This window comes from Felis catus, chromosome B1 (genome assembly GCF_018350175.1).
Source record: "Felis catus isolate Fca126 chromosome B1, F.catus_Fca126_mat1.0, whole genome shotgun sequence".
NCBI lineage: Eukaryota > Metazoa > Chordata > Mammalia > Carnivora > Felidae > Felis > Felis catus.
Genome location: NC_058371.1, coordinates 172,521,757 through 172,546,739, shown reverse-complemented (window position 1 = coordinate 172,546,739; position 24,983 = coordinate 172,521,757). Strand labels below are relative to the sequence as shown.

General features: G+C 36.4%; 1 protein-coding gene across 8 annotated transcripts in view; it reads left to right on the top strand.

Moving 5' to 3' along the window:
* Positions 1–24,983, top strand: part of KLHL5 (kelch like family member 5) — a 98,124-nt gene that overhangs the window by 46,992 nt on the left and 26,149 nt on the right. For all 8 annotated transcript variants that reach the window (XM_019829631.3, XM_023253194.2, XM_023253193.2 and 5 more), the window contains 2 exons: positions 3,239–3,451; positions 19,718–19,904. In XM_019829631.3, coding sequence (XP_019685190.1) covers positions 3,239–3,451; positions 19,718–19,904 — 400 coding nt within the window. The remainder of the gene's footprint in view (positions 1–3,238; positions 3,452–19,717; positions 19,905–24,983) is intronic.

Sequence of the window (24,983 nt, the reverse complement as noted above, 5' to 3'; positions counted from 1 at the left end):
AGAAGTGATCCCATTTACAATTGCACCAAAAACCATAAAATACCTAAGAATAAATCTAACCAAAAAGGTGAAAATCTATACACTGAAAACTATAGAAAGCTTATGAAAGAAATTGAAGAAGACAGAAAAAAAATGGGAAAAGATTCATGCTCCTGGATAGGAAGAACAGATACTGTTAAAAATGTCAATACTACCCAAAGCAATCTACATAGTCAATGCAATCCCTATCAAAATAACAACCGCATTCTTCACAGAGCTAGAACAAACAATCCTAGAATTTGTATGGAACCAGAAAAGACCCGGAATAACCAAAAGCAATCTTGAAAAAGAAAACCAGAGCTGGAGGCATCACAATCCTGGACTTCAAGATGTTTTACAAAGCTGTAATCATCAAGACAGTATAGTACTGGCAGAAGAACAGACACTCAGATCAATGGAACAGAATAGAGAACCCAGAAAAGGACCCACAAACATATGGCCAACTGATCTTTGACAAAGCAGGAAAGAATATCCAATGGAATAAAGACAGTCTCTTCAGCAAGTGGTGCTGGGAAAACTGGACAGGACCACTTTCTTACACCACACACAAAAATAAACTCAAAGTGGATGAAAGACCTAAACGTAAGACAGCAAGCCATCAAATCCTTGAGGAGAAAGCAGGCAAAAACCTCTTTGACCTTGGCCACATCAACTTCTTACTCAACGTGTCTCCTGAGGCAAGGGAAACCAAAACAAAAATGAACTATTGGGATCTCATCAAAATAAAAAGCTTCTGCACAGTGAAGGAAACAGTCAGCAAAACTAAAAGACAGCCAATAGAATGGGAGAAGATATTTGCAAATGACAATCAGATAAAGGGTTAGTATCCAAAACCTATAAAGAACTGATCAAACTCAACACCCAAAAACCAAATAATGCAGTGAAGAAATGGGCCAAAGACATGAATAGACACTTCTCCAAAGAAGACATCCAAATGGCTGACAGACGCATTAAAAAATGCTCCACATCACTCATCATCAGGGAAATACAAATCAAAACCACAATGAGATACCACCTTACACCTGTCAGAATGGCTCACATTAACAACTCAGGCAACAACAGATGTTGGTGAGGGCAGAGAAAGAGGATCTCTTTTGCACTGGTGGTGGGAGTGCAAACTGGTGCAGCCACTCTGGAAAACAGCATGGAGTTTCCTCAAAAAATTAAAAATAGAACTGCCCTACGACCTAGCAATTGCCCTACTAGGTACTTATCCAAGGGAATTGGGTGTGCTGTTTCGAATGGGCGCATGCACCCCAATGTTTATAGCAGTGTTATCAACAATAGCCAAAGTATGGAAAGAGCAAATGTCCATCGATGGATGAATGGATAAAGAAGATGTATATGTATGTGTGTGTGTATGTGTGTGTGTATGTGTGTGTGTATGTGTGTGTGTATGTGTGTGTGAGTGTGTGTATATGTATATGCATTATATGCTAACTAACTTGGATGTAAATTTAAAAATTAATTAATCACATATCTGCTATAACTAAATGACTAAACAATTAAAGTTGAAAAAAAGAAATTTTGATTTCTTGAGAATCTTTCCTAATACTATGTAATAAATATGTTTCCATGTATCTGTATGATATTTGTTTTTGAAATTTTTAATACCTGCTTAATAGTTCATTGAGTTACAAACCCCTATAGCCGGACCTTTAGGCTAATTCCTATTTTGTACTATTATAAATAATAATTCAGAGAAGCATCATTAGAGAAGCATCAGCTTTTTTTTCCCCTTGTGAATTATTTATAAAGTATTAAACTGCTAGTGGGGTAACTAGGTTGAGAGCTTAAGCATTTTTATAGCTCTTGCTATGTGTTACCAAATCATTTTACAATGTCAGTATATAATTGGGTCGAACAGTTTGCTTGAAGCCAACATCAAGGTTTTATTAAAATACATTTCTGAAAATGATAATCAGTCATTTAAAATAGATACATTTGGGCATCTTTAACAAATCATGATGAATTGAGGCAATTGAATTTAGTTAATTATTCATGTATGCTTTCCTATTTAAGAATTTCTAAGAAAGGAATGTCAACCCAAGATATATTTTAGATTAGTACCTAATTTGGGTTACTGCAAGCTATGTGGAACATATAATTCTCATTTTAATATAGAAGATAGTCACCAGTCCTTATCTCTAGCTCTAATTTAAACAGCCCTAGCTATTTCACTAGAACCGTGTATGCTGAGACAGCCATAGCAAACTAGGAAATGTACGAAAAACATTAAGGGACAATATACGTAGCTTTTGCATTTATTTTATAGTTATGTAAACAGTCCATGCATTAAGACTTGTAACCTTGCACACCAGAAAGTAAATTTCCCGTCTCTTCAGACTGTTTAGCATAATAACCTAGCAAAAGTCATTATCTTGCAGCTAAAGTCATTTCTATCTCCCATTTCAAATTATAAGGAGCCTGATTCTAATATGTGACTGAAAATGAATGATCTTTAGTGCAAGGGCTTAGGGTCCCAGTGCATTCTATGTCAACACTCTTGCTTTGGCTCTTTTTCTTTGAGACCAAAAGAACTTCATACATAAATCAGATTAGAAGTTTTTAAAACAGATCTAAAATCCCGGGTGGTCTTATAAATTACATTAGAACACTCTAGTATAGGCTAATCAGGTTCTAGTATAGCCCTAAGGACATACAGTCTTCACTGGGCAGAGTCTGAGAAGACTTCTGTGGTCTTGGGAATGGTGTTGAGCGATCTAGCCAGCCAGGCAGCCCTTTCTGGGTAAGAGAAATAACTTCATCGCTCACCCAAGTGTTTAGCTGTACTGTTAACCAAATTCTTCGGCAACCACAAATGTAAACTAAATTTGATGTTAAGAGTATCCTACATCTCAGAGTCTAATTCATTTTTTCTACCTTCTACCTCTTGAAAGACTTGCCAGAACTATGCCCTAACTTGACCAAAGCAATACGTACCAATCCCAGGTCCATTTTTAAAATGTACCAAATGGTAGAATTTAATTCTACTGATATAGAGACTTAAAATGTAACAACATAATTGCAGTTTAAATGTTATTTTCTACTGTGTTTCTTTCCTAGTGATACTATTGTAAGGAAGGTACAAACTGTACAAACTGTATTTTGGCATCTAATTCAGAATTTTTTATTTTATCTTAAATAAACCGATGGACAGGAGGAGCAGTGTTGTTTATGTGCTATTTATTCCCTCTAGGAACATTTCATGGAAGTAATTCGAAACCAGGAATTTGTACTATTACCAGCCAGCGAAATTGCGAAGCTCTTGGCCAGCGATGACATGAACATTCCTAATGAAGAGACGATACTGAATGCACTTCTAACTTGGGTCCGTCATGATTTGGAACAGAGACGGAAAGATCTCAGTAAACTTTTGGCTTATATTAGGCTACCTCTTCTTGCACCACAGGTAAACTGTTTTTGATTATTTAATCAGCATCATAATTTCAACAACATTTGAGTACTTACTTCATGCTAATTATGTTAATATGTACATGTCTGTAGGTTTTTTCCTTTGATTATTCTCTCTGATAAGGTCGTTTTACATATACTCCTATGAAATGCATAGTTGAAAAGATACTTAGGTAAAAAAATTTCTGCTTATGTTTTCTTTTTTTTAAGTGTATTTATTTTGAGAGAGAATACGTGTGCATGCACACACATGGGAGGTGGGGAGGAAGAGAGAGAATCCTAAGCAGGCTCTGGGCTGTGAGCACAAAGCCCAGCCTGGGGCTCAATCTCATGAACTGTGAGACCATAACCTGAGCTAAAATCAAGAGTTGGACGCTTAACCAACTGAGCCACCCAGGTGCCCCTCTGCATATATATATTCAACCCAGAAGGTCTGGCTACCTAAATTGCATGCATTAAATAACATTTTCACTTAGGGGTTAGTAATTTTATTTGACTCAACTAGAAACCTATCCTAGCAATTGAGAATTAGTAAAGCTGCTAATGCAAGTAGCAATGGACACTAGGAACTAGAAAAATTCGATTAATTCATTTGCTACATGTTTACTAAGTATCCACTAAATGCTGGATTCTGGTGATATATAAACTGAGACATGATAAAGAGTTCCAGCTCTGACATCTTGAAATTCTGTATCTGGGCATCTTCACACACCTCAGTCTCTTAGTCTATCAGATGGAGATAACATTCTCTTTGACTGTCTCACAGGATTACTATAAAGATGAGAAAAGGGCTGTGTGAAACCAAATGTGCTATAAATAATTATGGTAGGATTATCAGCATCATTTTAGAATTGAGAGACATCTAGTTAGTGTATTCAAGGTGATCAGTCATAACATATTTACATGCATAGTTTCCCCTTTGTACAGTTCTAACTGGAATGTGCAGCAGTCTCCCCTTATCTGCAGTTTGGTTTTGTGGTGTCAGTTACCCACAGTCAGCCATGGTCAGAAAGCAAAGGATCCTCCTTCTGACGTCTTGTCAGATCATTAGTTAGCCTAACACTACATCGCGGTGCCTATGTTATCCACCTTACATCAGGTCATCACGCAGGCATTTTATCATCTTCTGTCATCACAAGAGAAAGAAGGGCACGTACAGTACAATAAGATATTTAGAGAGAAAGGCTACATTCACGTAACTTGTATTACAGTATTATAATTGTTCTATTTTATTATTTGCTATTGTTGTTAATCTCTTACTGTGCCTCGTTTTTAAGTTAAACTTTTTCATAGGTATGTATGTATAGGAAAAAAACATAGTGTACACAGGGTTCGGTACTATTTGCAGCTTCAGGCTTCCACTGAGGGTCTTGGAACATATCCCCCATGGTTAGGAGGGGAGACTTCTGCACCGTAATTTCTACTGCCTATTTTGCTGCTTATCTTGAAGGCTTGAATAGAGAAAGAGGCCTTGAAAGTGAAGAAAGAATGAGCTGTTACTACTCGAGATCAGATTTTTGTTGTTTCAAGTGCCATCAATTTTATCTTACCTGCATTTATCTTGGGCATTATGTATTATTTCCAGCCATTGTTAGCAAAAGTTACTGTTTGCTCTCTACCTTATAGAGACAAAAATTAGTGCTGATACTTTATAAGAAAGATCTTCTCTTTGGAAGGAAGAATTTTCTATGAATTCATAGGAATGAAACTGCATGAATTGATGACAATTCAGGAAAAATAACATTGTAAAACATGTCCTTTGAAATCAGGTTTTAAAAAGAGAGTTATATTTTACTGATACTTTGCAGAATTTTTTTTCTTATCCTTTTCTAGATTACAGAAAATAAAATGTGAAAAATCCTAGTAGACTTTGAAAAAAATCTGTGCAATTAAGTAACCTGATAATTGACTTCAGTGCTGCAGTTTCAAATATTTATGATACTATATTTGCATGACTCTTTAAAATTTCTGTTATCCACGGTACTGCTGATAATCATAGGCGTAAGATCTTAGAGTTAAAAGGCAGCCATTTAGTCTAACACCTGTTGTACAAATGAAGTAACAGACTAAAAAAGTAAAACCATATGCTCAAAATCATAAAGTGATTGCATAAATTCCTGTCCTTCTCCATTGTAGTTCTGTTTGCCTTTGCTACTTGACTAACATAGAGCTAATAAAAGATGGAGGTAGAACTTGAACCCAAGTTAAGTTCTGTGCCATTCTCACAGAACCATTATGCCTCTTGAATGTACTATATGTAAAATTGCTGGGTGAGAAGAAGAATATCAAGTTGAGGAAGAAATAGATTAAAACATAAATTTGTAATTACAATATAATAAGAGGTAGGCTGTGATAGATATATGAACATGGCATTATGGAAATAATCCGAGTAGCTACCCAGAAGAGGGGCAGGATAGCCCAGGAGAGATAGGAGATTATACCTAGTTATGGAGTCATGAGCAATGCATCATGCCCTGGAATTTGAAGAGTGCTTGCATGGCTTGAGAGCAGAAATAAGAGGTGTGGAGAAACAGAGAATCTCTAGTTATGCCAAAGAGTTTGTGTTTTATCCCAGAAGCATTGAGGAAGCACTAAAGTTTAAACAGAGAATGGCATAATTAACATTTTATTTAGGAAGATCCTCTAACAGTGTTGCAGAGATTGGATTGGAATGGTCAAAGTAGAAATCCATTACGAAGACTATTAGATTCAGGCAAGTGAATTAAGCCCTCTCTGGCAGTGGAGGTAGAGAAATTACCAGGCTCAAGAGCTATTTAGGAATTAGAATTGATACAAGTTAATGATCAGTTGAAAGGGGAGGGTACAAATAAAAGAGGGCTCCAAAATGATTCTGATTTGTCCAAGTAGGTTAAGGAAGGTGCTGTCAATTAAGACAAGGAATTGAGGATGAAGAGCTGATTTTGAAGGTGAGAAGAAAGTGGAAGAATCATGTTCCCAGAGCTTCTTGGTACCTTTAATCCTCTTGGAGTCTAGGAAGGAGTTTTGAAAATTTATTATTAGGTTGTTGAAGCCAAAAGGAAGAGAATGACATGACCAAAGAGAACACAAGGGCACTAGGAGTGGAACCCTAGGAAATAGGATTTAGTGGTAGTTCCTAAACCTGCCTAAATAACTGGAGTGCTGTTAAAAACAGATTCAAGTCTGGGGTGCCTGGGTGGCTCAGTCGGTTGAGTGTCTGACTTTGGCTCAGGTCATGAGCTCACGGTTTGTGAGTTCGAGCCCCACGTCGGGCTCTGTGCTGACAGCTCAGAGCCTGGAGCCTGCTTCAGATTCTGTGTCTCCCTCTCTCTCTCTCTCTCAAACATAAATAAAGATTAAAAAGAGATTCCAGTCTAAGAAGGAGGAAATTTTAACATTATCAGATATTATGATCTTGTTCAAAGAGACAAGATAATGACAGAAAATCCATTGGATTAGCCCATTTGTTTCAAATTGTGGTCTCCAAGTGTAGGATCAGCATCACCTGGGAAGTTGTTTAAAATACAAATTATGGGGAGGGACCAAGATGGCAGAGCAGCATGGAAGTTTCTTGTGTCTCTTGTGTCTGAAATGCAGCTAGAACAACACCAAACCATCTGGCACACCTAAAATACTGATCTGAGGATTAACTCAACAATCTGTATAACTTGAACCAAGAACTCAGCAGGAATTCACCCCAAAAGAAAGAACAGGAAGAAACAACAGCCAGGGACTTAATCAACACAGACACAAGCAAGATGTCTGAACCAGAATTTAGAATATGATAATAAGATTACTAACTGGGGTTGGAGCGCCTGGGTGGTGCAGTCGGTTAAGCGTCCGACTTCAGCCAGGTCACGATCTCGCGGTCCGTGAGTTCGAGCCCCGCGTCAGGCTCTGGGCTGATGGCTCGGAGCCTGGAGCCTGTTTCCGATTCTGTGTCTCCCTCTCTCTCTGCCCCTCCCCTGTTCATGCTCTGTCTCTCTCTGTCCCAAAAATAAATAAAAAACGTTGAAAAAAAAATTAAAAAAAAAAGATTACTAACTGGGGTTGAAAAAAGCATAGAATCCCTTTCTGTGGAGATAAAAGAAGTAAAATGTAGTCAGGACAAAATTAAAAATGTTATAACTGAGATGCAGTCTTGAATGGATGCCACAGTGGTAAGGATGGATGAAGCAAGGCAGCAACTCAGCGATATAGAGGACAAACCTATGGAGAAGAATGAAGCAGAAAAAAAGAGGGAAATCAAGGCAAAAGAATAGAAGAATATATTCTTATATGTAAGATATATATAATATAAAATATAAGAATTAGAGAACTCGGTGACTCATTAAAAAGAAATAACATCTGGATTATAGGGGTCCCAGAGGGTGAAGAGAGAGAAAAAGGGGTAGAAGGCTTATGTGAGCAAATGATAGCACAAAACTTTCCTAACCTGGGAAAAGACAGAGACATCAAAATCCAGGAAGCACAGAGAACTCCCATTAGAGTCAACAAAAACCATCAACAAGGCATATCAGTCAAATTCACAGAATACACAGACAAGGAAAGAATCATGAAAGCAGCAAGGGAAAAAAAGTCCTAATCTACAAGGGAAGACAGATCAGGTTCACAGCAGACCTATCCACAGAAACTTGGCAGGCCAGAAAAGAGTGGCAGGATATATTCAATATGCTGAATCGGAAAAATATGCAGTGAAGAATTCTTTATCCAGCAAGGCTGTCATTCAAAATAGAAGGAGAGAGAAAAAGTTTCCCACACAAAGAAAAAGTCAGAGTTAGTGACCACTAAACCAGCCCGGCAAGAAATTTTAAAGGGGACTCTCTGAGGAGAGAAAGGACAAAACAAAACAAAAAAGACCAAAAGCAACAAAGGCTAGAAAGGACCAGAGAACATCACCAGAAATGCCAACTTTACAGGCAACACACAATGGTAATAAATTCATATCTTTCAGTACTCACTCTAAATGTCAGTGGACTAAACGCTCCATTCAAAAGACATAGGGTAACAGAATGGATAAGAAAACAAGACCCATCTACCTAATGTTTACAAGAGACCCATTTTAGACCTAACAACACCTTCAAATTGAAAATAAGGGGATGGAGAAACATCTATCATGCTAATGGTCGCCAAGAGAAAGCCAGAGTGGCCATACTTATATCAGGCAATCTAGATTTTAAAATGAAAACTCTAATAAGAGATGAAGAAGGGCATTATATCATAACTAAGGGGTCTATCAACCAAGAAGACCTAACAGTTGTAAACATCTATGCCCCAAATGTAGAAGAATCCAAATATATAAATCAATTAATCACAAATATACAGAAACTCATTGATAATAATACCAAAATAGTAGGGGACTTCAACACCCCACTTACAACAATGGAAAGATCATCTAAACAAAATCAATAAGGAAACAATGACTTTGAATGACACACTGGACCAGATGGACTTAACAGATATATACAGAACATTTCATCCTAAAGCAGCAAAGTACACATTCCTCTCGAGTACACATGGAACATTCTCCAGAATAGATCACATAATGGGACACAAATCAGTCCTCAACAAGTACAAAAAGATCGAGATCATACCTTGCATATTTTTAGTTCACAATGCTATGAAACTGAAAATCGACCACAAGAAAAAAGTTGGGAAGACAACAAATACTTGGGAGACTAAAGAACATCCTACTAAAGAATGAATGGGCAGACAACACAAAGAAATAAAAGGCATCCATATGGGCCAGGAGGAGGTCAAACTTTCACTCTTTGAAGATGACATGATACTCTATATGGAAAACCCAAAAGATTCCACCAAAAAACTGCTAGAACTGATTCATGAATTCAGCAAAGTTGCAGGATATAAAATCAATGCACAGAAATCGGTTACATTCCTAAACACCAACCATGAAGCAACAGAAAGAGAAATCAAGGAATTGATCCCATTTACAGCTGCACCAAAAACCATAAAATACCTAGGAATAAATCTAACCAAGAGGTGAAAAATCTATATGCTGAAAAGTATAGAAAGCTTATGAAAGAAATTGAAGAAGACACAAAAAAAATGGAAAAAAATTCCATGCTCCTAGATAGGAAGAACAAATACTGTTAAAATGTTGATACTACCCAAAGCAATCTACATATTCAGTGCAATCCCTATCAAAATAACAACAGCATTGGGGCGCCTGGGTGGCGCAGTCGGTTGGGCGTCCGACTTCAGCCAGGTCACGATCTCGCGGTCCGTGAGTTCAAGCCCCGCGTCAGGCTCTGGGCTGATGGCTCAGAGCCTGGAGCCTGTTTCCGATTCTGTGTCTCCCTCTCTCTCTGCCCCTCCTCTGTTCATGCTCTGTCTCTCGCTGTCCCAAAAATAAATAAACGTTGAAAAAAAAATTATTTATAAATAACAACAGCATTCTTCACAGATCTAGAACAAATAATCCTAAAAATTTGTATGGAACCAGAAAAGACCCCAAATAGCCAAAGCAATCTTGAAAACAAAACCAAAGCTGGAGGCATCACAATCCCAGACTTCAAGCTATATTACAAAGCTGTAATCATCAAGACAGTATGGTACTGGCAGAAGAACAGACACTCAGATCAGTGGTACAGAATAGAGAACCCAGAAATGGACCCAAACATGTATGGCCAGCTAATCTTTGACAAAGCAGGAAAGAATATCCAATGGAATAAAGACGTCTCTTCAGCAAGTGGTGCTGGGAAAACCGGACAGCAACATGCAGAAGAATGAACCTGGATCACTTTCTTACACCATACACACACATACACACACACACACACACACACACACACACACAGGATGAAAGACCTCAATGTAAGACAGGAAGCCATCAAAATCCTCGAGGAGAAAGCAGGCAAAAACCTCTTTGATCTTGGCCATAGCAACTTCTTACTCAACACGTCTCTGGAGGCAAGGGAAACAAAAGCAAAAATGAACTCATCAAAATAAAAAGCTTCTGCACAGCAAAGGAAACAATCAGCAAAACTAAAAGGCAACCGACAGAATGGGAGAAGATATTTGCAAATGACATATCAGATAAAGAGTTAGTATCCAAAATCTATAAAGAACTGATCAAACTCAACACCGAAAAAACAAATAATGCAGTGAAGAAATGGGCAAAAGACATGAATAGACACTTCTCCAAAGAAGACATCCATGGCTGACAGACACGAAAAAATGCTCCACATCACTCTTCATCAGGGAAATAGAAATCAAAGCCACAATGAGATACCACCTTACACCTGTCAGAATGGCTCACATTAACAACTCAGGCAACAACAGATGTTGGCGAGGATGCGGAGAAAGATGATCTCTTTTGCATTATTGGTGGCAGTGCAAGCTGGTATAGCCACTCTGGAAAACAGTATGGAGGTTCCTCAAAAAACTAAAAATAGAACTACCCTACAACCCAGCAATTGCACTACTAGGCATTTATCCACGGGATACAGGTGTGCTGTTTTGAAGGGACACATACACACACCCCCATGTTTATAGCAGCACTATCAACAATAGCCAAAGTATGGAACGAGACCAAATGTCCATCAATGGATGAATGGATAAAGAAGATATGGTATATATATATATATATATATATATATATATATATATATACACACACACACACACACACACACAATGGAGGATTACTTGGCCATCAAAAAGAATGAAATCATGCCATTTGCAACTACGTGGATGGAACTGGAGGGTATTATGCTAAGTGAAATTAGTCAGAGAAAGACAAAAATCATATGACTTCACTCATATGAGGACTTTAAGAGACAAAACAGATGTGCATAAGGGAAGAGAAACAAAAATAATATAAAAACAGGGAGGGGGACAAAATAGAAGACACTCATAAATATGGAGAACAAACTGAGGGTTGCTGGACAGGTTGTGGGGGGGGATGGGCTAAATGGGTAAGGGGCATTAAGGAATCTACTCCTCCTGTTCACTATATGCTTACTAATTTGGATGTAAATTTTAAAAAATAAATAAAATTTTTAAAAAAAAGAATGAATGGACTAACCAAGAAGTTAGAGGAAATTAAAAAGTACATGGAAGCCAATGAAAATGATAACACCACAGCCCAAAACCTCTGCGATGCAGCAAAGGTGATCCTAAGAGGGAAGTATATAGCAATCCAGGTCTTTCTAAAGAAGGAAGAAAGTCTCAGATACACAACTTAAAATGCAAATTATTAGGCCCCATTCTATACCTGCAAAATCTGAAACTCTGGGGATGGGGCCTAGTAGGTTGTATTTTAATTTGCCTTCATGTGGATTTGAAGCACACTCTAGTTTGACAATCAATGTCTTAGCAGATGAATAGTGATGACTGATGGAAACTACATTGTCCTGTATGATATAAATAAGTTACTTCACCTTTCTGAGCAATGTTTTTCTTTTCTACATTAATAATACTATGTTGCACTATTGTGACACTTAGAAATACTAGCAGGGTTTTTTTTTTCTTTCCTTGCAAGTTTGCAAAATTATGGTTATCAAGTGATGAAGGTCTTTTTTTTTTTAAGTTTATGTATTTATTTTTGAGAGAGAGAGGAGAGTGTGCAGGGGAAGGGCAGAGAAAGAGAGGGAGAGAGAGAATCCCAAGCATGCTTTGTGCTATTAGTGCAGAGCCGGATGTAGGACTCCATCCCATGAACTGTGACATCATGACCTGAGCTGAAATCAAGAGTCAGAAGCTTAACTGACTGAGCCACCCAGGCGCCTCTAAGCAATGGAAGTTTGGAAGAGGACTCTAAAACCATCAAGAAAATGTTGGATTTTATTCTGTATGTTTTATTTTAAAAGATAGGAAAATATTACAATTATTTAAATTGTCTAGTGCATATCAAATAATAGTGACTAATATTAAAAAATTGCCATGAGGGGGGCACCTGGGTGGCTCAGTCAGTTGAGCGTCCGACTTCAGCTCAGGTCATGATCTCGCGGTCTGTGGGTTTGAGCCCCATGACAGGCTCTGTGCTGACAGCTCAGAGCCTGGAGCCTGCTTCGGATTCTGTGTCTCCTCTCTCTGCCCCTCCCCTGTTCACGCTCTGTCTCTGTCTCAAGAATAAATAAACATTAAAAAAAATTTTTTTTAATTGCCATTAGGTCCAGTTACCTAAAAAATTTACTTTTGTAAATAGGTGAAGGGGATTAAGAGTACACTTATGATGAGCACTGAATAATTTATAGGATTGTTAAATCACTATATTGTACACCTGAAACTAATATAACACTGTATGTCAACTATGCTGGAATTAAAATAAAATAAATAAAAATTTAAAAAATAAAGTTAAAAGAAAGAATTTACTTCTGTAAAATCGTTCCTTTCTCAATGAACTTTTACCCTACTCTATTAATATGAAACACTATTCAGTCTAGCTAGAAGGGATGCTTTTACATATAGTAATTCTAGTGTAGTGTTGCTCACAGTAGATCCCTAAAATGACCTAGGAAATAATTGTATGTATGTGTATAATTGTATATAATTGTAATCCTCTACCAAATGATTATTTTCATGTGACTTACTGTGTATTTTTTAACTGTGAATAATCTAGAAGATACATATTTGTGTTTTTTTTGTTTTATCCTTGAATATATTACAAGCTTTTCTATTTGATCAAATTTTAAACAATGTGGATAGAAATACTAGGACAGATGTACATTATTTAAAATATTTTGACACGTACATTCTCAGAGTTTCCAATGGTTAGCCTGAGTACAAGTATCTTGGTCTTCACAATTCTGTTCTCAATTCTTATTATTGTTTTCTACTAAAAGTAAAAAAAACAAAATGAGCCAGTACTTACCTTTTCTATTCTTTTGATTTACATATTTTTTATACCAAAACATCTTTTAAAGCCTATAGAATTGAGAAATCATTCACATTGTATTTTTTTGCTTTAAGTAGTATTGGAGGGGGCCGTTTTAGAAAAATAGTCATATGAGATCAAGTATGAGAGTGAAGATAAAAATTTACACATTAAACATATTTCTATTTCCTTAATGCCTTCATTTAAGTAATTTGTCATTCTCTAGTGGCAGGGAAGACACATGTGTTCACCTGACATGCAGAGTATACAAGAGTGGTTTTTAGTTCTCTCTCAGCGCCTCCTGAATGATTTTCTAAATAATTCCTGGTACCTTCCGTTTGATTAATCTGATGCTTGGATTAATGGCTTTCATCTCTCTACTTATTTATAGAGAGACTGTTAGCATGTTTAAAAATATATTTTACTTCAAATTGCAGTAACTATTAAGTTTCCCAAGACTTTACTTCCTACGGTTTTGTTTTTTGTCTTTTTAAGTTCATTTATTTATTTTGAGAGAGTGCAAATGGGAGAGGGGCAGAAAGAAAATCCCAAGCAGTCCCCACCCCCTCACTGCTGTCAGTGCAAAGCCCAATGCAGGGCTTGAACCAAGGAACCATAAGATCATGACCTGAGCTAAAACCAAGAGTTGGATACCTAACTGAGCCACACAGGAGCCCCTATTTTCTACATTTTTTTCACATTAGTTTTTATTTAGAAAGGACTGAAGTAATTCTGTATAACAGAAGTAATATGAACATTAAGGTCAATCTAAATGAGCCAACTCAGTGCATATTCGGTAATGGTTTCTGTAGCAAGTATAACTATATTTTTTGTGCATAGAAAAATATGGAATAATTAATACCATAATTTATACTCTGGCAGAGGTCCTGAGACTTATGTCTTAATTTGGCTTTTTTTCCATTAGCATACTCTACTCAGTTTCCACATGCCACAAACGTTTTTTACAGTGACTTTTGTGAGAGACTCTTCCTTTATCAAAATAGGAACATATTCTCAACATTATTATTCATTTGTATTTGCAAAGTAAAGCTGTATTTCCCACCCACTCAAATGGCTAAAATAAAAGGAAATAGTAACAGTTGTTGGTGTGAATGTGGACAAACAGGAACCCTCATATATTGCCTGTGGGAACATAAAATGATGCAGCTACTCGAAAAATGGTTTGGCAGTTTCTTAAAAAGTTAACATGTATTTACCATATGGCCCAGCAATTCTACATCTAGGTATCTACCCAAGAGAAATGAAAGCATTTACCTACATAAAGACTTGCATGCAAGTGTTCTTAGCAGCTTTATTCATGATAGCCGAAAACTAGAAATAATCTGTGTCCATCAACTGTGAACAGATAGACAAAATGTGGTACATCAATCAATGGAATATTATTCAGCAATAAAAAGAAATGAAGTACCAAGGAACCCTTGTGCACTGTTGGTAGGAATGTAAATTGGCACAGCCACTATGGAAAAATAGTATGGAGGTTCTTCAAAAAATTAAAAATAGAACTACCCTATGGCCCAACAATTCCACTACTGGGTATTTACCCAAAGAAAACAAAGACACTAATTCAAAAAGATATATACACCCCTGTGTTTATTGCAGCTTTACTTACAATAGCTAAGATATGGAAGCAACCCATCTCTAGATGAATGGATAAAGAAAATGTGGCCTACACACACACACACACACACACACACACACACACACACACACACAGAGGCACATGTACTGCAATACTACTCAGCCATAAAAAATGGATGAGATCTTGCCATTTGTGACAACATGGATAGGCCTAGAAGGTATTATGCTAAGTGAAAGAAGTCAGAGAAAGACAAATAACAAATGATTTAACTTATATGTGGAATCTAAAAACAAAACAAAAATCCAGACCCTGGGTGGGTGTGGGTGGCTCAGTCCATCAGGCATCCGACGTCACCTCAAGTCATGATCTCACAGTTCATGGGTTCAAGCCCCAAATTGGGCTCAGTACTGTCAGCACAGAGCCCACTTCAGATCCTCTGTCCCCCTCTCTTTCTGCCCTGTCCCTGTCTCTCTCAAAAATAAATACATATTTTAAAAATTAAAAAAAAAAATAGAAAGAAAGAAACAGATCCATAAATACAGAGAACAAAGTGATGGTTGCCAGAGCAGCGAGGGTGGGGAAATGGGTAAAATGGGTGAAGGGAAGTGGGAGATACAGGCTTCCTGATATGGAATAGATAAGTCATAGTTGTAAAAGATACAGCATAGGAAATATAGTCAATGATATTGTAATAGTGTTGTACAGTGATAGATGGTGAGCATACATTTGTGGTGAACATAGCATAACGTATAGAGTTATTGAATCACTATGTTGTACACCTGAAACTAATGTAACATTGTGTGTCGACTGCAATAAAAAAATTTTTGTATAAAAGAAATTAAGTACTAATACATTCTACACATGGCTGAACCTCAAAAACACACTAAATGTAAAAAAGGAAGACACAAGATACCACACAGTATATGACTTTATATGAAACATAAAAAAAAAAAACTTCAAATCTATAGAGACAGATTGGCACATGAAATAGGAGATGAGAACAGAGATTAAACAGCAAACAGGTATGCAGGGTCTAAGTAGGGTGATCAAAATGCTCCAAAATGGTTTATGGTAATGGCTGCACAAGTTGGCAGGTTTACTAAAATATATTTAGTAAAATATACCTTATATTATCAAATGCATTCCTGTAGTGTGTCAAAAGGATGATACACTATGACCAGGAAAATCTTGTTCCAGAAATATAAGAATGATTGAGTTTCAGGAAATCTGTCAAAATAATTATTATGTCAGTAACTTAAAGGTGAAAAAGCCATATGATCATGTCAATGGATGTATAAAGGGCATTCAGAAAGAATGTAGGAACCATTCTTAGTTTTAAAATGATGATGTAAAATAGGAAGAGATGAAAACAGCCTAAATATAATAAAATTACTAGATGCTATATTGACTTTCATCCTTAATAGTCATACACTACAACTGTATCAGTTCAAACCAGAAACAGGGGTACACTGTTTCATCCTAATTATTTAACATTGCTTTGAACGTTTTAGCAATTGTAATAAAATTGGCATACATATTAGAAATGTCCACTATCCCTGTTTGGTGATGATTATGATAATGATATTATGCCTAATAACTAGAGTGATTACGGGAATGTTGTAAAATAGTAGATTACAAACAAATATACAATAACCAAAGATTTGTCTCTCCTCTAGCAAAATATATGCAAAATGAAAATTTAAAAATCCCTTCCCAGTAGCAATAAAAATCAATTATGTAATATGTATATTAAATATGTGTATTTAATAAAAGAAAGGCATGAGACCTATATGAAGAAAGGTATACAACAAATGGTAAGGCTTCCTAAGTGGAAAGACTTGATGTCATAAAAATGTAAATTCTTCCAAAATTAATAAATAATTTAATGAAGTTCATAATAGAATTCCAACAGGATTGAGATGGTGAAGGGGAATTAGATAAATATATCTTAAGCTTATATGAAAAGTAAAGACTCAAAAACAGTCAAGAAAACTATGAAAATGAACAGTAGTGGTTTATTTATTTATTTATTTATTTATTTATTTTTTAATATGTTGTTGTTGTTTTAACATTTATTTATTTTTGAGATGGGGGAAACAGAGCATGAACGGGGGAGGGTCAGAAAGAGAGGGAGACACAGAATCCGAAACAGGTCCCAGGCTCTGAGCTGTCAGCACAGAGCCTGACGCGGGGCTCGAACTCACCAACCACAAGATCATGACCTGAGCCAAAGTCAGATGCTTAACCGACTGAGCCACGCAGGCGCCCCAGTAGTGGTATATTTAAATAAAAAAATCAGAATATGTCATAAAGACACTAAAAAATTATGGTACCAGAATAGTAATAGATCAATGGAAAAGACTAAAGATTCAGAAAACAGGTCTCATATATCCTGAGATGTATTTTTGAGAATGTAATGTATAACCAAGTTTCCATTTACTTGGAAATGGAGGGGATTGTTTAATAAATGGTGCTAGTACTGAATTGGCCATCCACCTGGAAGGAGATTAAAATATTCCTCAACTCGTACTCTATATAAAAATTAATTTCACATGGATCAATAGCCCAAGTGAAAGAAGTACAGTAATATAGGGGTAGGGAGGTGGATGTAGAAACAAGCACAAAAAGAAAAGAAATGCATTTTTTAAAAGGCAGGATGAAACCATATCTATACCTTTGCATAAAATTACATATGGGATTTAGTGAAGCACAAGGGATTTAAATTCCTTTAGGATAATCACCATTTAGAGTTCTCTTCCACCTAAGAAATTGGTAAGTTGTTTTTGCTGTTGTTCTTTGAGCACTGTATAGGGAGTTCAGGTAAACGCAGTCATTAGTCAACTTCTATTTATAATTATTCTTCTTCAGTTAAAATTATTTCTTTTTTTTTTAATTTTTTTTAACATTTATTTATTTTTGAGACAGAGAGAGACAGAGCATGAACGGGGGAGGGTCAGAGAGAGAGAGGGAGACACAGAATCGGAAACAGGCTCCAGGCTCTGAGCTGTCAGCACAGAGCCCGACGCGGGGCTCGAACTCACAGACCGCGAGATCATGACCTGAGCTGAAGTCGGCCGCTTAACCGACTGAGCCACCCAGGTGCCCCAAATTATTTCTAATTGAAGAAGTAATGGCACAAAAACAGACACTCAGATCAATGGAACAGAATAGAGAAAGAACCCAGAAATGGACCCACAAATGTATGGCCAACTAATCTTTGACAAAGCAGGAAAGAATATCCAATAGAATAAAGACAGTCTCTTCAGCAAGTGGTGCTGGGAAAACTGGACAGCGACATGCAGAAAAATGAACCTGGATCACTTTCTTACACCATACACAAAAATAAACTCAAAATGGAAGAAAGACCTCAATGTAAGACAGGAAGCCATCAAAATCCTTGAGGAGAAAGCAGGCAAAAACCTCTTTGACCTTGGCCGCAGCAACTTCTTACTCAACATGTCTCCGGAGGCAAGGGAAACAGAAGCAAAAATGAACTATTGGGATCTCATCAAAATAAAAAGCTTCTGCACAGCAAAGGAAACAATCAGCAAAACTAAAAGAAAGCCAATAGAATGGGAGAAGATAGTTGCAAATAACAATCAGATAAAGGGTTAGTATCCAAAATCTATAAAGAGCTGATCAAACTCAACACCCAAAAAACAAATAATGCAGTGAAGAAATGGGCAAAAGACGTGAGTAGACACTTCTCCAAAGAAGACATCCAAATGGCTGACAGACACATGAAAAAATGCTCCACATCATTCATCATCAGAGAAATACAAATCAAAACCACAATGAGATACCACCTCACACCTATCAGCATGACTAACATTAACAACTCAGGCAACAACAGATGTTGATGAGGATGCAGAGAAAGAGGATCTCTTTTGCATTGCTGGTGGCAATGCAAGCTGATGCAGCCACTCTGTAAAACAGTATGGATGTTCCTCAAAAAATTAAAAATAGAACTACCCACGACCCAGCAATTGCCCTACTTGGCATTTATCCAAGGGATAGAGGTATGCTCTTTTGAAGGGGCACAAGCACCCCAATGTTTATAGCAGCATTATCAACAATAGCCAAAGTATGGAAAGAGCCCAAATGTCCATCGATGGATGAACGGATAAAGAAGACGTGGTGTATATATATGCAATGGAGTATTACTCGGCAATCAAAAAGAATGAAATCTTGCCCTTTGCAGCTACGTGGATGGAACTAGAGGGTATTATGCTAAGCAAAATTAGTCCAAGAAAGACAAAAATCATATGACTTCACTCATATGAGGACTTTAAGAGACAAAATAGATGAACATAAGGGAAGCAAAAATAATATAAAAACAGGGAGGTGGACAAAACATGAGACTCTTAAATATGGAGAACAAACAGAGGGTTTCTGGAGGGGTTGTGGGAGAGGGGATGAGCTAAATGGGTAAGGGGCATTAAAGAATCTAATCCTGAAATCATTGTTGCACTATATGCTAACTAACTTGGATGTAAATAAAAAAATAAATTAAATAAAAAGAAAAAGTAAAATGATTTATTTTAGAAAATCTAAACAATATAGAAAAGCAGTAAAAAAGTTTATTTAAGAAGCAGCAGTTTCCCCACTACCCAGAGATAAGCACCACTCAGGTTTTAGAGCATACCAGTTATCCGGAGTGTTTATGTTTTTCAATGAAATTTAAAATGTAAATCTTGTAAATATTGCAGATTTTAGTTAAAAATAGATGTCCACACATGGATTTTTTTTTCTCAATGAGATAATTCCCATTTGTGAACTATATAGGTTATTCTTTTAATTACTATTTTCTTGGTCACTCGGTGTACATACTCCCTATTCTTTTCTAGTTCCTGGCAGATATGGAAAATAATGCACTTTTCCGGGATGATATAGAATGTCAGAAACTTATTATGGAAGCGATGAAGTACCACTTATTACCAGAGAGACGACCCATGTTACAAAGCCCTCGGACAAAACCTAGAAAGTCAACGGTTGGAACACTATTTGCAGTTGGAGGAATGGATTCAACAAAAGGTATTAAATCATTTTTTATTTGGGGGAAGAGGGGAAAAAAGAACTTTAATTAGTAATACATATGGCCAATGAGCTTTTTTAGAGAAATGGCTGTTTCCAGGACTGGAAAAAGACAAGATAAACCCAGCACATCTTGTAGTGCCAGAAAGTAAAGAAGTGGTCAAAGAATAATGGAGACAGTCAAGGGACAGAAGAGGCCATTTGTAGAGGCTACTACTGTCCAAATCTAGGATAATTTCAGCACAAAATAGATAATGATGATAAAAGATTATCATTTAGTAAATCAGTAAGGATGCATGAGCCCACTCTTACACAAATAAAGATTGGAGAAGGGAAAGGTTTTCTTTGAATGCCAACTAATAAATATAGAAGGAAAGATGGGACTAGAAAAAGTACCATTTGGCAACCACCTTAATGATAACTAGTTCAGTCAAGAATCATTCATAGATGCTGCAATCAGTAGGTGAAGGTTTGAGAACAGGACAATTAGCCTCCAAGTATCTTCCAACCACTTGCTTAGTAGTTACAAAGGGTAAAATAGTATCTTTACAGTGGAGAAACGTGGCAGACAGCACCTTAACCAAATGATCGATGTCTTATTGCCAGTAACGAGACTAATCCGTAGTATGTTCCTCTTGTGGGAGACAGTAAGAAGAACTCAGCTGTACATCTGTAGTTACGCTTGCCAAAAGTGTATAATCCAAACTTAATCATGAGGAAAGAAACAAACAAATCCAAGTTGAGAGACGTTCTACAAAATAACTAGTCTGTCTGTAGTTTTCCAAAATGCTAATATCATGAAATACAGAAAAGATTCAGGAATTATTCCACATTTCAGGAGACTGAAAAAATATGACAACTATTATAATGCATCATCTTGAATTTCTTTTGCTATAAAGGACATAATTGGAACAAATGATAAGATCCAAATTAAGTCTGTAGATTAGATGACAGCATTGTATAAATGTTAATTTCCAGATTTTGATCATTGTATTGTGGTTTTGTGATAGGGTTTCTTGTCTTGAGGAAGACACACTGAAGTATTTAGGGTACAAGGTATCATTTCTACAATGATATATATATAGTATATATAGTGAGAGCAAATATAAAACCTCAATATTTGGGAAATCTGTACCAAAGGTATCTGGGAATTCTTTGTGTTGTTCTTGTAACAGTTTTTACTAATAGTAACAATAATAGTAACAAATACCTCATATAGTATATAGTGAGAGCAAATATATAATATATATAGTGAGAGCAAATATATAGTGAGAGCAAATATAAAACCTCAATATTTGGGAAATCTGTACCAAAGGTATCTGGGAATTCTTTGTGTTGTTCTTGTAACAGTTTTTACTAATAGTAACAATAATAGTAACAAATACCTCATATAGTGCCTACCCAATGTCAGGTATTGTGCTAGAAGCTTTCTGTGTATTATCTCTCAGTGTACATTGAGCTCCCTCTGATTTCCTAGTACTAATAGCCGCCTGAAATTCCCTGACAACACCTGTCTGACTTCAGACTACCTTTCTGAGCTCAGCTCATTCATTCCACTTCTCCACTCTTTTGTGTTCTAGCCCCGCTGGCCTCCCTGTTCACATAACAAGCCAAACATTATCCCACACTGGGGATATTAGCTGTTCCCTCTCACTGGAATGCTATGTGCTCTGATGTTGGAATGCCTCGCAGAATTTATTCACTTAGATTCCCAGACATCAATTTACCAAAGAAGACTTCCATGGCCAGTCATCACCGGTTCATCACTCTCTAATCTTTGGCCTACCTCTTTCTGTCTTGTTCCTCTACTTATGTTTCTTCATAGCACCTGATCCATTGATTTATCGTCTACCTCTTACCCACAAGTAAGCTCTGGAAAGCAAGAAACTTGGTTTTTTTTGTTTTTTGCTTTTTGTTTTTTTCAAGACTATATCCCACAGGGCCTAGATCAGTGCCTTGCCCATAGATAGCATCAATAAATATTTGCCAGATGAATGAAGGTTGTCCTTTGCCATCTCTTGAATTATTTGTATGGCTTAAGCCCTTGATGCATTATTCACATTCAAAGATTTCTTTTCTACCTGATATCTTTAAAGAATATAAAACTATGAGCTCTAATCGTAAGTCTTTTATTGTGATTTAACTTTTAGCCTCATGGTAACAAAGATATAGCTGTAGATATTATCCCACAGAACATAATAGAGTCCTATGTATTTATAGATGCTGAAGTTCTAAATATAGGCTTCATCACTGAATGCTACAGAAATACATAAAGTTAGATAACTGATGAGAGTTATAGTATAAATATTTGGCATTTTTGGAGCACTCTACAGTCCAGGCAATCAATCTGCAAATACTTATTAAGTGTTTACTATATGCTTGGAACTGGTGCTCAGCTTTGTAGTCGTTACTGGCACTTCTTCCTCTCCATCTTTCCCTCTCTTTTTCAAGGCTTTAACGGTTATTTCTGTATTGCTTATACCATTGTGTTGCTTTTATGCTCATATTTCCAACTTGTATAAAATATCTGTTTGTTCTTCAACTTTCATCTCAAATTTTGTGTGTTCTGACCCATGTCTCCCAGACTCGAGGACTCGGAACTGTAATTCAGTGTCTTTCAATGGATACCAACTCTGGCTCATTTAAGCAGATAAAGAAGGCTGTTGAGAGATGGGCAGGAACTATATCCACTGCACCTTCTTTATAATGTCTGCCTTAGATTTTAAATCCTAGGTTTAAGCATCCATTTTTACCAGCTTCCTGGGCCCTAAGCCTCCAAGGACAATGAGGATCAATATCTGTCTTTTCAGCTTCATGGTAGATGGGTTTCTGCCTCTCATCAAAGCTCTTTCCTACGGTGGAAAATTCCCCTTGCATGAGAAGGAACTCAGATATTAAGTACCCAAAGTGAATAATATATCTCTCTCTTTCTTTCTTTCCCATCCCTCCCTCCCTTCCCTCTAAATCGTACCTTCTGACAGTCACCATATAGTCTTTGAAAGGGGTCTGTTCTTCTAAATTTCCATTGCTACTTTCTAGTACCAGGTAGCCCCCTATCAGCCTACATCTTTTGATCACATTCATTTAACATAGGAATAGCATTCATTGTGCTCATTGTGTTGTTAGTATGTGCTAGGCATTATGTTAAGTGCTTCACCTATCATTTTTAATTTCATGTTCATAACAGCTGTAAGAGTTGAATGTTGCTATTGCTCTAGGATACCTGGACTTAGAAAAGTTAACTACCTTTCCCCAGAATACACAGCTAATTAGGGATGGAATCAGGATTCAGATCAGGCATTGACGTGGGAGACTATACCCTCTGTTTCATTATTTCTTCTGTTTATATGCCATTACTCTGCTAAAAATTATAATAGTCTTTACTTCTTACCACATAAGACATAAATTCCTCTTTTTAGGTTTGAAGACTTCCTGTAATCTGGCCCTTACTACTTGACCAACTTTATTTCTGAGTCTTTGCTAGACATCAGTTACTCCTACCTTCTATCCTATTCAAGCTATCTTCCCTGGCCTCAACTTATTTTGTACCCAGTGTCTTTATAATGGAGAGCAATTTGCATTAATTGGAGGGCAATCTGATCACTGGGTTCTTGGTCCCTACATATAACCTAGTGTAGAGCCTAACACATAAACTGGTAATGTTTCTAAATAACCACTAAGAAAATGTTAGCATATATTTCTGCTTACTTTTTTAAAGGCTAATCTTTAAGTATAAGTCAAGGAAGTTTTAAGCTTCTACACAGAATTTTGTAATTATTAGGAATTTGTTATTTGGGGATATTTGTTTTTGTTTTTATTTTAAGAATTATGTTTGGTGTTAGCAAAGGAAATTTTACTTAGCAGTTCATAGGACTATGATACTGCCTAGTGAGCTAGAAGTAAAAGAAAGAACTTAAAATGAAAGAAATATTCCTTAACTTCATAAGTGAGGAAAGATGACTAGCATTGCCTTTTTAATGGAATGAAGACATTTTTTAAGATCAAGTTCAGAGTGATGAATAAAGTATACTATTACATAAAATAATCTGAGTGTATGAATAAAATCTCATTATAGCTAAAAATTATAAAGAAAGATTATTCAAGCTCAAAAAAATATTTTTGAACAGCTACTGCATACAAGAAACTCTGTTGCTGTGAAGAATACAGAGATGATGGGTCACCTGGCTGGCTTGGTCAGTAGCCTGTGGCTCTTGATCTCAGGGTTGTAAGTTTGAGCCCTATGTTGGGTGTAAAAATAAAATCTTTAAAAAAAAAAAAAAGAATACAGAGATGGAAAAAGACTTGTAATCTATCCCAAATAACTTAAGAATTTCATAGGTTAAATTAATAAAATAAAAACTATAATGTATGAGAAGAAATACATATATTATATATACAGTATTCTAAATAGATTATATATATAATATTATATGTATAATATATATAACAAAACTCTTTCTAAATTTTAGGAGTTTCCAGTAGGACTAGTGCTCTGATGAAGTAATTATAACAAATACTTCAGAATAAATATTTGTTATGATTTTAATTCTATAAAGAGCTCTGATTGCATATGATATTCAACACTTAGAATTAAAATAGATTCTAACTGAACTCTTCATAACTGGAAGTTGGATTTTTTTAGAGGGGTGGCGCTTTTAAATTTTTTTCTCATTTCATAAGCAAACAAAAGTTCCTGGAATCTTCCAGTTCTTAAAAAAAAAAAAAAATATATATATATATATATATATATATATATATATAGAGAGAGAGAGAGAGAGAGAGAGAGAGAGAGAGAGAGAGGACCAGACAGTTATCCCCAGACATCTCACACTGATAGTTTCCAAAATCCATGATGTTCACTTAGGCTCTTGTCCTTCCAGGTCGCAGGAGAATGTATATCCCTTCCCTCCTCTTAGGAAGGCCAGCCCCACATCTGTGCTCTGACATTGCCCTTTCTTGATTCCTCAGGAACCTCACTGTTAAGTAGGATCCCTTCTCTCCTGTATTTACAGCTTCTTTCCTCACAAGTAGATCCTTCCCATGAGCATTTTAGCAAACTCAAGTTTATCCAGCTTTAAA